This window comes from Schistocerca americana, chromosome 11, assembly GCF_021461395.2.
Source record: "Schistocerca americana isolate TAMUIC-IGC-003095 chromosome 11, iqSchAmer2.1, whole genome shotgun sequence".
Lineage (NCBI taxonomy): Eukaryota > Metazoa > Arthropoda > Insecta > Orthoptera > Acrididae > Schistocerca > Schistocerca americana.
In genome coordinates, this window is record NC_060129.1 from 43,802,139 (window position 1) to 43,818,916 (window position 16,778).

Below are 16,778 nucleotides of genomic sequence, written 5' to 3' on the forward strand. Positions count from 1 at the left end.
AGAGATATTCACAATGAGTAAATATGGAAAGGTGCAGTTTTCCCTAAGCTATAGCCAACAATGTGACGAATTTTCTAACTTGTTTAAGTAATTTTTAACGCTTCTAGTTGCTGAAGACTTTTAAAAAAGCACAGTATTGTTTACTTTTTTCTCTGATATCCTAAAGAGAGTCTGACAAAGTGTATAATGGTGGAACATGTGGAACATGATCAGATAGTAATACGTGATGACAATGCTGCAAACCACTTCTAAGCATTATAATGTGTAGTGGGTTGTGTGTTTGGAGGTGGAGAAGGGTAGATACTTTTTGAATACGATCCCATCCCAATTGCCTATATTGACCAGCTCATGATCTCTTCTTCCTCCACAGCACTGCACTACAGCGAAGATGAAATGTTCGATAAACAGACAGTTTGCTATGGAGGGAATTTGTGGGTGTTGAGCGATGTAACACAAATCTGATAAGACTTCAATGTATTAATAGAAAACACTTCAGTGACATTTGGTAATAATACATGTTCTGAAAAAGGGTCAAGACTCATAATACTACACATTTCTGGAGGATAACAGAAGAAGCATGAAATTGGTTCACAGGTAACAGGTTAACCCTTAATCTAGCACAGACAGACAAGTCAGGTAGTCATGAAAGACTTTCTAGTGAATCCAACAATGTTTATCTTAGCAGCAATTGCCATTCTTTTGCCATCAAATAAAAGCTGCTATTGGTCTTAGCAATAGTATATGTTGCTCCGCCTCTGTTCCACTGTCAGGTGAAGAGGTCCCACTAATCTCTGTTCTAGTGTACAAAATGTGTTGCATGGTGCTTCATGACCACAGGATTAATTGATTTTGCATTGTAAGTTGCCCGTTTTAATATTCTAAACCAGTAAAAGACCAAAGGTGTTATGGCTGGTGAGTGGGCAAGCCATTTCATATTTTACAAGCAATCAGTCGAATGGTCTCAAAGTGTTGTGACATGAAGATTTGTAGTCATCTGTGCTGCGTGGATAGAAGATTTGTCATGTGGATTGTTTTGTATCTAGTGGACTCTAAAACGGACGCGACATATGTTACAAACCATAGAAACTCCATCAATAAAACAAGGACAAACGATGCAGTCCCTCCAAAGCATATACCACATGTTGACAGAACACAGTTGTTTATCCTTTTCTCTCTGTCAGTGTGGATTTTCAACTAACCAGTTTGCATGATGCAGAAATGGATTTGCCCTTGATTTATAAGCAGTGCTTCATTCAGAAACAAAATATTAGGATAACTACTGCTAGCGTTCACCCCTGGTAGCTCAGTGGTCAACATGACACAATGTCAATCCTAAGGGCCCGGGTTCAATTCCCGGCTGGGTTGGAGATTTTCTCTGCTCAGGGACTGGAAGCTGTGTTGTCCTAATCATTATTTCATCCCCATTGACACACAAGTCGCCGAAGTGGCTCAAATCAAAAGACTTGCACCCGGCGAACGGTCCACCTGATGGGAGACCCTAGTCACATGACACTTACTTACTTACTACTGCTACCTATGTCCATTTGAATCTGATTACTGTAGTAAGCCTCCTTTCTCAACAGTTTCTAAACCAACCCCCACACTTCTCCCCATTACCCAGTTGACAGTTTCTTAATTCCTTGTGATGTATCCTACAAAATGATAGCTTCTTGTAGTCAGTTGGTACCCAGATTGATTTAGCACCTTCCATCAGCCTTCTTGTGTAGCATCATGTATCATGTTTCAAATGCCTCTATTCTTTTCTGAATTGTTTATCATTCACATTTGACATCTGTATGAGACTACACTTCAGACAAATACCTTCAAAAAAGTTTTCCTAACTTAAATATGTGTTTGATGTTAACTTCTTTGTGGAGATATGCTTTTTCTATTGCTTGTCTTCATGTAGCATCCTCTCTACTTTGGCCATCATCAGGTATTTTTTCTTCAAATAGCGAAAATCATCTGCTACTCCTAATCTGGTTCTCTCAGCACCACGTTATTTAATTTCACTTCATTCCATCATCCCTGTTGTCCTTTTGTGGATATTTATTTACATCTTATAAGCTCTTTTGAAGACTCCATAATTTCTGTGCAATTATTCTTTCCAGCCTTTTTCTGTCTGACAGAATTACAGTTTTATCAGTAAACACTGGTTTTTATTTCGTATTCTTGAACATTAATTCTGTTCTAACTTTTTCCTTGGTTTCTTTTACGACCTGTCCGGTGTTCAGACTGAAAAAAATGGGAAGATAGGGTACAACTCAGTCACATTCCCTTCTCAACTACTGCCGTGGGTTCATGTCCTTCAACTCTTATAACAGCAGTCAACTTTCTAGACTCAATGTAGATAAGTCCACCTTCAAAGTTTCCCAGTCTATTTAATCTAAATTTACAAATACTGTAAAAAGACGCTTGTCTTTCTTCAGTTATCTACTGAGATCAGTTGTAAGGTCATCATTTCTTCACATGCTCCTACATTTTTCAGATCCCAAAATGAACTCTTAGTTGACTTCTACAAGTTACTCCACTCTTGTGTAAATAATTCATGTTAGTATTTTGCAGTCACAACGTATTAAACTTACAGTTCAGTAATATTCCCATCTGTCAGCACCTGCCTTCTTGGGAGTTGGAATTATTACATTCTTCCTGAATTGTTAGAGTATTTCACGTGTCTCACATTTCTTACATGCTAGGTGGAATATTTTTATATACATAATATGCATATACAAATCAGGTAATGTAAAAGTAATATCTATTGTTATCAATGTGTGTGGACTAGCACAAGTGATATTAGGTTGTTAGTGTACTTTACAGATATCACCTGTCCTGGCCTGTTCATGTTGTTAGTGTGTGTCTTGCCATTTTTCTCACCTCTCAAAACTTACCTTCATGTAGGGCTTTACAAAATGTTGTATGTGAGTGAGTAAATGAATGAATAAATGAAAAAACAAATTTTTTTACATTGACAAAAATCTTTAATCTTGAGTCATATTTTATACTTTATCTAAAAGTTTCCTCGCTTCATGAATTTAGTGTGTGCATATACCACATGAGCAATGATACTCAGCTTGTATGTTCTTTGTTTGTTACAGATTGAAGTATATGAAGAGTTCATCAGTACTGAATATGATCCTATCAGAGTTAAGAAAGAAGAGGTAAGTTGCTTGTATACATTAAGGTCTAGTAAATATTTATTTTCTCAGAAATATAACTATCTGTGGTCTAGTTTTAGGCTGATTGCACATAGTGGATCTTGGAATTTGTGAGAGGGAAGTAGTAGTATTTATAGAGAAACACACATTCAACTGCATGTGGCATATTCTTATATTATGTACATGACAGATCACAGATAAATGGGCAGGCTTATTACACTTAAGATCTTTAGGTGAAATTTAAATTTTTGCTTTCTGGAACAACTGAACCCAAGTTCTGACCATATGTGTGCCCTCACTGTACCCTTAGCTTTGAAGTTCTTTTGTGAAATAGTCCAAACTTGTTTGAGACAACAGAAACTCTCAACTCACCTACAGAGCCAATTACAGTCAGACTCAGTGAACAGTGGGGGTGCAGGGCTGCACCTACTCATCATCACCAAGTTTGTCAAAATTTGTGGGAGATATAGAGCTTGGCATAAAATTAAAAACAAAAAGAAATAAATTTCTGCATAGGATCTTGACCCCATGACTTTCAGATTACCATTCCGTACTCTTTTCAAAGTGCCAACCAATGCCTGGAAACCAAACTAACATAGATGGCTCATGCCTTGCTCAGCCTATGCCAAAAATACTATTCTTTCTAAGCTCTTGGCGATCTGCAACTCCTACTTCTGTAACTTTCATTTCTGGCCAATCCCTGCATACATCAAAAATTGATGATGAATAGACATGTCACATTGTTCGAAGGTGTCACACTACAAATCCAAAGGTCTGTGCTTCAATCCTCATTTAATCCTGTGTTTTCTTTTCAACTTATTTCTGCTTTAAGCTTGGGGAATGATTTGTATAGATGAGAAATGGCAAGTGCAGTGTTGTTTGGAGGCCACATTCAGCTCTTTGTCTTCTTATACCTTGCTGGGTATGTGAACCGTGTCATTTACCACAGTTCCTGTTTCTCCCTTGGTTTACTCCTGTTTGGAGTTTCCGTGCTTTCCTAGAGGGCGTTGTGGAGCCTCTGCGAGTGCGCCCACTGGGAGGAGGCGCTGTGTGCTGTGCCCAGGGCGGAGGAGGCAGTTGAGTGTTCAGCCCTGGACGACCGTTCTGCAGTGGGACGCTCGGTCCCTCTATACTAAGTCTGGATGGGTCCAAAAACTCGGGGCATGAGGAAACAAGAGTCCGTATATCTGTGGACAACATTTGGTTTCCATTCATGGGTTGGGGAAGCTATGAAGTCTATCTGCTGCTGCCAATAACCTCCAGAAGGTGGTGTCGTCACTGAAAGTAAGATTTTTCTTCTAGTTAGTGCAACAGTCATCGTCTGGCAGGGCCAATCTCCCAGTGTTGTGGGAGCTATTAATAATTGTGGGGCAACGTTTCTCTGCTTTGAGTTTGTAATCGGAAATTACCTTGCGCGTGTGTTACTGCCCCCTTACATGATCGTGCATTTGTACACCATACTGACTTAAGGCACACATTGTAAAGAAACAGTCTGCATATGGAATGCACTTCCTTGACTCTTGTGCAGAAAAGAGTGCAGTATTCTGCTGCATCCATTTTCAATAAGCTACGACAAGAACTCAAAAATCTTAGCAGCAGCCCAAACTCTTTTAAGTCTAAACTGAAGAGTTTCCTCATGGCTCACTCTTTCTATTCTGTCGAGGAGCTCCTGGAAGAGCTAAAAAATTAAACAAATTCCAGTATTACATTGTTGATTTTCTTTATTTAAACTTACGACTTGTCACCTGAATATGTTTTTTTTTTATTTATATTTCATTTTATCTGTTTCTTATATCGTGTTATAATTTCATGTATTGACTCGTTCCATGACCATGGAGACTTCTCCTTAATTTGGTCCCACGGAACAATAAATAAGTACATAAATAAATAAAATAAAATAAAAAAGAAAAAATTTTTGGCTATGGTCCTTCTGCAAACCGTTGTTTTCCCATGGACGGCATAGGTCACTGTTTGGATAGCATATTGTAAAATGTTAAATATCCTTGTACTGTCTGGCGGAGAGGTAAAGTCAATTAATTTGATGGATGTCTGAAAAGCTAGATTATGTTGATGTTTGCCAATATCTGTTGTGTTTAGTATGTAGGCATATTTAACTTTGGTCGTTATTGTGTATATATTCTTGTGTTAAGGAGCTTAGTCCTGGTGTCATTTAAGTGTTCTATTGAATTATATTTAAAGCAGTGCTAGAGTTTTTATTTGGTAATTTGCCTAGCCATGACTGATGTCAGTTGCTCGGTCTGTCTGAAATGTTGGGCCTGTTGGGTAGAGACCATTATTGACTTGCTCTCCTCAGCTCCAAAGTCCCATATTGATACTACAGTGGTAGTTCTGCTGGAATCTCATTTGCAGAAGTTATCAGCTCTTGTGAGCACCAATAAAGCTTCCTTTGCCTCTGTAAATTTTGTTCGCTGGCCAGCAAGCTTTTGTTAATGATTAAAAATCGCCAACTGGTCTTTGTCCAACCTAGTGGCTTGTGTTAGACGAGTACCCTTTCCAGTTCGGGCAAATGTTTCCTCCTCCTGGTGGAGCCATCCTCTTTCCCGAGCCACACTGGGGTAAGAGTTGCCCTAGTGTCTATTGCAGCTCAATGTTCCAGGAGAATGAAATAAGAGGTTAATTATCTACTCCACCGTTATGCCGAAGAAAGGCATATTAGAATAGTTCTGGATAACGTAAGTCTTGTACACTATTAAGATAGTTCTAGGCCTGGAGAAATTGCTGTTTGATAAAATTTAAGCTTCTGTGTCGGCAATCCAGCGTATTCCATGATCCAACATTGTTATAGAACTGAAAGATTTGGTTTTGATAAATTTGCTGAGACATGACTTAATTATTTGCTATTGATGTTAATTGCTTTAAACGAATCTTCTTTAATTTGTGGTTGTAATTCTTAATGAGTGATCGTCCTTAATAGTGTAACATTTAATGTATGTCTGATTGTCCCCTATATCACCTACTGACTTCATTCAGAGACTGAAAAGGTGATCCTTGCTCAAGTTTATGGGACTGTATTAACTGTTGATCTTTATTGTTTAGGGTCTTAAAGATATTTGTTAAAAAGGACTAATTTTAGATTCCTATTGTTTATGCATTCTTAAGTTATATAGCAAATATTACAAGTGCAAATGTTCTCTCATTGATACAAGTGCTTGTTCTGTGGTTTACACTGAAAGGTGTGACAATAAATGCAAAATCTAAAATGAAGCATTGGGGCAAATTAATCCTTTCCCTTATCATTACCGTTAAAGATAACTGTTTGTTTGTCACTTGTTATTGAAACTGGTTGGGAGAATAGTTTGACCTCGTAGAAAGAGTACAATCAGATGGTAGCAGAGACTGATTGTTCTCCTTTGATCAGTGGGGGGACTTTAAACTAACTGCTTCACTCTTTTGCATTTGCTGTTGATCCCTCTATTTGCCAAGTGTTGCTGTTTGTGATAATTCCTGATTGTTATATTTCGGTGATTTCCATCATCATAGGGCAACGTGATTGCCTGGGGCTCGGTCTGTTAAAAAGGATCAATTGATTTATGAACTCTGGATTTGGAAGCAACACATACAGGGTGGGGTGTCCGAATTAATTGCTAAATTGTGTGGGGCATCGCATAACCTGCTTGCAAGTTCTGGGGAGGTCATAGGGCAAGTTAGTGACACCATAAGTTTGATTAGTGGGGGAGTTGAGGACTAGCTCCGAAATGTTATGTTTCTCCAGGGGAGCAATGTGACTCCTAAACAGAGGGGGTGGCTGCAGGCCCAGTTATGCCACTGGTCGACATGTATTTGTGATATGGAGGCATTCTCCTTGAATAGGGAACAGGACATGCTCGAGCAACTTGATCGAAAGATCAATGAATTGCAGGACAAGACGAGTATATTAGGATTGGAATTAATTTGTGATGCTTACTGAGGTCCTCTTGGAAGTCTTGCATGGACAAGCCACCTTTTGCTGGAACTAATGTTATTTATTGCAAAACACATGGTTATGCTATGTCAATATGTGCTTGCAGCAATGTAATCTGTCTGTAACATACCATCCACAGTTAATTGAGATGCTTCTTCAAATCATAGTTTATACAATATTACATCATTAATTTCCCATGTAGACTATGGAGCAGTTACAAACAAACTAATAGTGAGGCTAGCTTCCTTTTCTCTTTTGTGTTGAAAACCATTGTAGGTAATTCAGTATACTTAATTCATTGTATTTTTATTTTTCTATTACTGTTCTTCAATTGGTGTAGGATTCGGCATCTGAGAATGATTGTCTCGATGAATGTGACCCACTGAGCGTGGCAGATTATCAGGTAACCCATTCATCCCTTTTAGCTATTTGAACTGAGTATATCATCTTTCTTTTATTACAACTTTATGCTGCCAGATAGTTCTCTACATAGTGAATATTACATTAAAGAGGAGAAATATGAAACAGTTGATGATGACTGAGTGACATTATTTGACACTGTTGAAACCTCAAATGTACTTGTGATGTGTGTGCTGGTAGAGCTCGCAGAAAATATAAGTTTTTATGGGCAGGTAGGTTAGAAAATTTAGAAAGGGAAATGGATAGGTTAAAGTTAGATATAGTGGGAATTAGTGAAGTTCGGTGGCAGGAGGAACAAGACTTTTGGTCAGGTGATTACAGGGTTATAAATACAAAATCAAATAGGGGTAATGCAGGAGTAGGTTTAATAATGAATAAAAAAATAGGAGTGCGGGTTAGCTACTACAAACAGCATAGTGAACACATTATTGTGGCCAAGATAGACACAAAGCCCATGTCTACTACAGTAGTACAAGTTTATATGCCAACTAGCTCTGCAGATAATGAAGAAATTGATGAAATGTATGACGATATAAAAGAAATTATTCAGGTAGTGAAGGGAGACGGAAATTTAATAGTCATGGGTGACTGGAATTCGTCAGTAGGAAAAGGGAGAGAAGGAAACATAGTAGGTGAATATGGATTGGGGGGAAGAAATGAAAGAGGAAGCCGCCTTGTAGAATTTTGCACAGAGCATAACTTAATCATAGCTAACACTTGGTTCAAGAATCATAAAAGAAGGTTGTATACCTGGAAAAATCCTGGAGATACTAAAAGGTATCAGATAGATTATATAATAGTAAGACAGAGATTTAGGAACCAGCTTTTAAATTGTAAGACATTTCCAGGGTCAGATGTGGATTCTGACCACAATCTATTGGTTATGAACTGCAGATTGAAACTGAAGAAACTGCAAAAAGGTGGGAATTTAAGGAGATGGGATCTGGATAAACTGAAAGAACCAGATGTTGTAGAGAGTTTCAGGGAGAGCATAAGGGAACAATTGACAGGAACGGGGGAAAGAAATACAGTAGAAGAAGAATGGGTAGCTTTGAGGAATGAAGTAGTGAAGGCAGCAGAGAATCAAGTAGGTAAAAAGACGAGGGCTAGTAGAAATCCTTGGGTGACAGAGGAAATATTGAATTTAATTGATGAAAGTAGAAAATATAAAAATGCAGTAAATGAAGCAGGCAAAAAGGAATACAAACGTCTCAAAAATGAGATCGACAGGAAGTGCAAAATGGCTAAGCAGGAATGGTTAGAGGACAAATGTAAGGATGTAGAGGCTTGTCTCACTAGGGGTAAGATAGATACTGCCTACAGGAAAATTAAAGAGACCTTTGGAGAGAAGAGAACCACTTGTATGAATATCAAGAGCTCAGATGGCAACCCAGTTCTAAGCAAAGAAGGGAAGGCAGGAAGGTGGAAGGAGTATATAGAGGGTTTATACAAGGACGATGTACTTCAGGACAATATTATGGAAATGGAAGAGGATTTGGATGAAGATGAAATGGGAGATAAGATACTGCGTGAAGAGTTTGACAGAGCACTCAAAGACCTGAGTCGAAACAAGGCCCCGGGAGTAGACAACATTCCATTAGAACTACTGATGGCCTTGGGAGAGCCAGTCATGACAAAACTGTACCATCTGGTGAGCAAGATGTATGAGACAGACGAAATACCCACAGACTTCAAGAAGAATATAATAATTCCAATTCCAAAGAAAGCAGGTGTTGACAGATGTGAAAATTACCGAACTATCAGTTTAATAAGTCACAGCTGCAAAATACTAACGTGAATTCTTTACAGACGAATGGAAAAACTGGTAGAAGCGGACCTCGGGGAAGATCAGTTTGGATTCCGTAGAAATGTTGGAACACGTGAGGCAATACTAACCTTACGACTTATCTTAGAAGAAAGATTAAGAAAAGGCAAACCTACGTTTCTAGCATTTGTAGACTTAGAGAAAGCTTTTGACAACGTTAACTGGAATACTCTCTTTCAAATTCTGAAGGTGGCAGGGGTAAAATACAGGGAGCGAAAGGCTATTTACAATTTGTACAGAAACCAGATGGCAGTTATAAGAGTTGAGGGGCATGAAAGGGAAGCAGCGGTTGGGAAGGGAGTGAGACAGGTTTGCAGCCTGTCCCCGATGTTATTCAATCTGTATATTGAGCAAGCAGTAAAGGAAACAAAAGAAAAATTTGGAGTAGGTATTAAAATTCATGGAGAAGAAGTAAAAACTTTGAGGTTCGCCGATGACATTCTAATTCTGTCAGAGACAGCAAAGGACTTGGAAGAGCAGTTAAACGGAATGGTCAGTGTCTTGAAAGGAGGATATAAGATGAACATCAACAACAGCAAAACGAGGATAATGGAATGTAGTCAAATTAAATCGGGTGATGCTGAGGGGATTAGATTAGGAAATGAGACACTTAAAGTAGTAAAGGAGTTCTGCTATTCGGGGAGCAAAATAACTGATGATGGTCGAAGTAGAGAGAATATAAAATGTAGACTGGCAATGGCAAGGAAATCGTTTCTGAAGAAGAGAAATTTGTTAATATAGTATATATCAGAGTATATAGTATATAGTATATATCACAGTATAGATTTAAGTGTCAGGAAGTCGTTTCTGAAAGTATTTGTATGGAGTGTAGCCATGTATGGAAGTGAAACATGGACGATAACCAGTTTGGACAAGAAGAGAATAGAAGCTTTTGAAATGTGGTGCTACAGAAGAATGCTGAAGATAAGGTGGGTAGATCACGTAACTAATGGGGAGGTATTGAATAGGATTGGGGAGAAGAGAAGTTTGTGGCACAACTTGACTAGAAGAAGGGATCGGTTGGTAGGACATGTTTTGAGGCATCAAGGGATCACAAATTTAGCATTGGAGGGCAGCGTGGAGGGTAAAAATCGTAGAGGGAGACCAAGAGATGAATACACTAAGCAGATTCAGAAGGATGTAGGTTGCAGTAGGTACTGGGAGATGAAGAAGCTTGCACAGGATAGAGTAGCATGGAGAGCTGCATCAAACCAGTCTCAGGACTGAAGACCACGACAACAACAACAACATGGGCAGTGAATTTCCCATTTGTGATTACAGTGTAAGTAAATAACTTTGTTAATCTTCTTGTAATATATATTCAAATTATTGTTTAACCTTGCATCTAAAGTGAACATATCAAAGCAGTAAATAATTATGACTGAGAATGAAGTGTGATAGAACTGTTGCTGTTTACAATGTATATAAATGATATAGTAGAAAGTATTGGGAGTGTTAGTGTGTTTGCAGATGATGCAGTTGTCTATGCCAGAAGATAGTAACAATTTGCAATACAGCCAACAGAGGATTGATGAATGATGCAGGTTATGGTAATCAACCCTGAACATGAAAAAATGTAACATATTGTACATAAGTAGGAAAAGAAATCCACCACTGTAAAACTACACTATTGTTGATGAACTGCTGGAAACAGTGAAACTTTGTGGCAGATTAAAACTGTGTTCCGGACCTATGCCTTTCGCGGGCAACTGCTCTACTGTCTGAGCTTCCCAAGCATGACTCATGCCCTGACCTCACAGCTTTACTTCTGCCAGTATCTCATCTCCTACCTTCCAAACTTCACAGAAGCTCTCCTGCGAACCATGCAGATCTAGCACTCCTGCAAGAAAGGGTGTTGTGGAGACATGGCTTAGCCACAGCCTGGGGAATGTTTCCAGAATGAGAATTTCACTCTGCAGTGGAGTGTGTGCTGATATAAAACTTCCTGGCAGATTAAAACTGTGTGCTGGACTGAGACTTGAACTCGGGACCTTTGCCTTTTGTGGGCAAGTGCTCTACCGTCTGAGCTACCCAAGCACAACTCACACCCCTTCCTCACAGCTTTACTTCTGGCAGTATCTTGTCTCCTACTTTTCAAACTTCACATGGGGCATGAGTCGTGCTTGGGTAGCTCAGATGGTAGAGCACTTGCCCATGAAAGGCAAAGATCCCGAGTTCGAGTCTCGGTCTGGCACACAGTTTTAATCTGCCAGGAAGTTTCATATCAGCACACACTCTGCTGCAGAGTGAAAATCTCATTCTGCAGGAAACTGCATCTACCATAAATTCCCTAGAAGTAACTATCCAGAGTGATCGTAAGTGGGATGAGCACATAAAACAAATAGTGGGGAAAACAGATGCCAGACTGAGATTGATAGGAAAAAATCTTAATGTAACTTATCCATGAAAGAAGGTAGGAGCAATAGAAGAGATAGAGAACATCCAATGAAAAGTATCACATTTCATCACAGGATCATTTGGTTGGCACTACAGTGTTACAGAGATTCTCAACAAAGTTGAGTGGCACACACCACAAGAGAGCTGTTGTTCATAACAGAGAGGTTTGCTATTGATATTTTGTGAGAGTATTTTTGGGAAGAGTGTGACAACATTTTACTTCCTCCCACATATATCTCACAGAATGACGACATTGAGAAAATTTGAGGTATTAGAGTCAATGCGGAGTCTTACTGATGGTCATTCTTCCCACACGCCATTCGCGATTGGAGCAGGGAAGGGGGATAAGTGATTGGTGCACGAAGTACCTTGCACCACAAACTGTATTTATTTATCAAAAACCAGTTTTGACAAAGTCACCATCTTGAAGTCACTGACATAATAACAGAAACAGGTAGTAAATAAATTGTGTGTGTTAGCTTAGAAAGCTGGTGTTCTGTGCAGAGCTACTATTGTAGAAATAGTATAATCTTGATAGGTTCATACACAGAAACAGCCAAGTATCACTTAAGTTGTTCAGCAAATGTGGATTGATTTAGACTAATTTGCAAATCAGTGGAATGCACCCAAACTCCTCTAAACAAGGCTGTTAACTTGTGACATATATCTTACTTGAGCTGTGCTGTGTAAAATGACTAAAAATGACTATTGTACAGACAAATGTAACCTCAATGACTGACTTCTTAAAAAAGGCCTATTAGAATAGCTAAGTTTTATAATGTTAGATGGATTATTGTGCATATTACATTATTTTTTCATGAAGCAGTAGAATTTAGAAATATTGTTAACTAGGTGGCCAGTATGTGATAAGTTTTCTGAGCCTAGTTTATGTTTATAGAACATTTCCTGTACACTCATTTTCGATTATGTAAACAAAACTTTATAGCTTTGGAGTACAGTCTCGCACCGGATGATTACACTAGTGTATGTGGATTTTTGCATGTACTACCATGCTCAAAAGTATTGGAATAATCTGAATTGCATTTCGCATAATTTGTGTGCAACCCACATAGTGCAACTCTACTAAAAGTTCTCCGCTCTCATTCTGTTTTACAGTCATTTGACTATACAAAATTGGTACTACAAGAGACCACAAGATATAACTGGTCTGTATGGTTATCTATTTCATATGCAAATTATTGTTGCAGTAATGCAGTTATCAGAAAATACGTGACTAGAGATGATACAGCCATTTCACTTCTAAAATAAAACATATAACAATAAATGATATTTTAAAAGGAAAGTTTCAACATGAAATCATGTTACGAACATTTTTACACTGGACTGGAACCAAGGACTGCATCCAGCAACTATTGTTTCTGTTAACTAACAGAGAAAAGTATTAAGAAGGTTTCAGTCACAAGTACCCAACTGTGCACTTGTTTAAACTTGAAGTGACACAGCATATAGTTGTGTGTTGGATGGGGATTCAAACCAAGCATCTAATCAGATTGTTAACCAAGCACAATCAAATGTTAGGTATAAAAAATTGAGAGATGACAAACTGAAATGCTGAGATGAAAAACTTTGAACAAGGTACCTATCGTGATAGTTTTCTAGCCATCAGTAGACTTTAAAAATCTATTTATTTCTTTATGATGCGCACATGTTTCAACTGAAAATAATGTGAGAAAAATTTCTGTGCTGGGTGGGAGTTGAAACTTGCACATCGTTCTTGACCACTCATTAAGAGATATTGATTATAGAGTTCTTTGTAACCAGGATGTACTATTGGCCTGTTTGAACATGAAATTATATGACAAAATCTGTATGTCTGTCTGGGAGTTGAAACCGGTACCAGTCCTTAAAGTTGAAAACGCATGGCGAGATATTAATAAAAATCTAAACCATTCGTGACTTGTAGTTTCGTGTGCACATGCTTCAACTTAAAATGACATGATGGAAAGTTTTGTGCCAGATTAGGATTTGAACTGACAAACACACTCTTTGTCGAGACATTTGAGAGTTCGGAATCTTGGGGAAACAATGAAACAGTGTAACTGCATCATCTCACCCAACAGATCCCAGTCCAGCATCAACATCTAATATTACTATATAATAAGAGATAAGTGTCTTGTTACTTCAGATGATGATTGGCTCATTAATAGAAAGAAATCTCACATGTAAGAAACCAAACTGGCATCAGCTGTTACCTGGTGTGGGTTGTGCCTCTGTCAAGTCCCAATCTATACTGACCGTCCTGAAGTAGGTAGCGAAGGGACATCATGTTTTATGTGGATTTGCAACCACTGTGCAACTCTGTTGTTCAGCTTGCATTACGAGATGTGTAGAGGGTCTGTATCTGCTTGCTAAAAATGGTTGTCTGATGTAGGAATTGAGCCCAGACCTTAAGCACATGTAGCTACAGTCATTCCAACAGACAACCAACATTTACAGAGCGTTGTTTATCATGGCATTATAATGAAGGGTGATCCATACTGGAGGTTCTTTACAACCTCTCAGATACATTCATTTCGTTGTTTGTCCACATTGATATTGACTAGCTGTCTTAGCTGCACTGTGCCTATTTTTACTTTATTTTTTAATCACATAAGTAAAATCACATAACAGCCAGTTGCATGCACTGGCAAAACACTAGCATGCTCAAATTCCTGCTGGATATGTTGAACCTATGCTGATGTATTTACACTGGTGTCCTAACTTAAAGCAACAACTGCTACTTCCCCATACTGTGTCTAATTCATGACATAATCATGCAGACTGTCAATAGATGCCAGTACAATCATGTTCTGCATGGAAGATGGCATTCCAATCAACAGACAACCATGTCAGCAATGACATCAAGTCACCTGTGAAGCAGGGTGGTGTCTGCAAGGTAGTCCCACATACACAATTACTGTGTACACAGTCATAGATGGTGCAGTATGACACAGAGAACACCTCTACAGACACTGTGCTGTGGAGGGCCATAGGAAGAATGGAAGCAGGAGAGTCGCAAACTGATGTGATCCGATGGCTCAATGTGAATCGTTCTGTTGTTTCTTGGATGAGGTGACAGGCTATAGAGACCAAAACCATGTCCTGGAGACGAGGACAGGGCCAAGTATGTGTGACATTTGAAAGAGTGAACTGTTATTTGGCTGTAAGGGCATGATGGTACCACTTTAATCTGCTTTGCAATTGACATCTGACCTTGCAGTATCCCATGGACATGTTGTTTCAAGGCAAATGATTTACAGAAGCCTTCAGCAGAGTGGCCTTTATTGTTGGAGACCTGCTGTCTGTTTACCTCTGGTATGCCTTCATAGAAGGGAACCTCTAGAGTGGAGCTGTCAACATGCCACCTGGATGGTTGAACGATGGGCTACTGTTCTTCTCACAAATGAGCCCCAATTTGCTCTGGAGAGTGATTTTCAATAGACTTGCATCTGGAGGGAATGTGGAATACGATTTTGGGACTGAAACATTGTGTAAAGAGGCCAATATCAAGGAAGATTCCTAATGTGTAGGCAGGGATTATGTTGATCACTCAGATACTTCTTCATGAAATTGTACAGGTGAATCACCAGGATTTAACTGCTGTCAAGTACAGTGAGGAAATCTTGGGATCTAATGCATGGTTGTTGGGCAGCACTGTGGGCCAAGACCTCATATTGATGGACAATATTGCTCGATGTTATAGAGCATGGGTGGCTGATTTTTTTCTGGAAATGGAACATACTGCAGACATGCCATGGCCTGTTCACTCTCCCAATTTGAATCTTATTAGAGCATGTCTGGGATGCATTATGGAGATGGGTTGCATCACATCAGCATCCACCAACCACTCACCAAGACTTACAAGCAGCTATGCAGGAAGAATGAGCATTATTGCCTCAACATAAGAGTGATGACATCATTCACAGTGCACTCCACCATTGTCAGGCCTGTACTGCTGCCAGAAGTGGTCACACCCTTTACTGAGCATGTTAACCAGTTGTCAGAATGTGTGTATTGCAAGTCTGTTAAGTTGGAAAAAAATTAAGAACATGTTTGTCTACCATTATGCATGTTGCAGTTGATTATGTTCTGTATTCTTTACATCATTTCTACTTTACAATTACCTGTTTTTATTGTTTTATAGCAAAATAAATGCAACCTTGCAAAATTTCTGTTTGTTGCTTTAATTTTTTACTCAGGTGTATTTATGGTCTCATAATAAATATGCCACATGTAAACACACAGCCAGATATTGAGCATTCTCACATCTTTACATTTTTAAACCACTTTTCATCTTGTATAATTAAATAGATACGGGTGTAGTGACCTTTTATCGTGCAGCATATTATGTGAAGATTATTGAAATATGTAGTCCTCAAGGACAAATTCACCAAAAAGTTGGATAAGTGCGAGTATGACTGCCCTCCAAGGGTTCTGTAAAAAATTAAATTGTGTTTATAGATGGTGGTGGTGATGATAATGACAATGATGATGATGATTTTTGTTTGGCTTAAGGCCAGTCTTATGTTAGACACCACTTTGATGGCATGCATATCCTTAACCTACCCCAGGTATCCAGCTAGGGAAAGAAGATTTACAGTTTAACATAGAATCCAAAGTGTGTGTGCTGTTTCTGGTTACTCCTCACAGCTTTGAAATGTGAAGGGTGGATTAAAAGGAAGACTGAAAACTAAGTGATCTGATAAAAAATTGTTCCCACAACCTCCCAGTTTCCAGGCACATGTTTTACCACTAGACCACCAGGACTGACATGTATATGCATGTAAATGATTTGATGAGTGAGTTTGTATCAAAATATGTTATGCGTATGGCCATTTGTTTTGATTGCATTAACTTAGAAGCTTGAATTAATTACACTGCACAGGGACCACAGACATCAGTATTTCACATAAACTTTAATTCAGTATTTCTACCCATTGGTTGGCCCTAAAAAGAAAAAAAGAAAAGAAAAAGGAAAAATGTGAGCCTTCAAAATGTGGTGTTATGCAGATAGTGGCACAAATATCATTTTTTGTGTAATGAACTGCATCCCAGAGCA

The 16,778-nt window shown here is 38.7% G+C and overlaps 1 protein-coding gene across 2 annotated transcripts in view; it reads left to right on the forward strand.

The window, feature by feature from the left end:
- LOC124554199 (zinc finger protein 708-like) overlaps positions 1-16,778 on the forward strand; it is a 119,144-nt gene that overhangs the window by 34,455 nt on the left and 67,911 nt on the right. For both annotated transcript variants that reach the window (XM_047128265.1, XM_047128266.1), the window contains exons 5-6: positions 3,096-3,158; positions 7,418-7,480. In XM_047128265.1, coding sequence (XP_046984221.1) covers positions 3,096-3,158; positions 7,418-7,480 — 126 coding nt within the window. The remainder of the gene's footprint in view (positions 1-3,095; positions 3,159-7,417; positions 7,481-16,778) is intronic.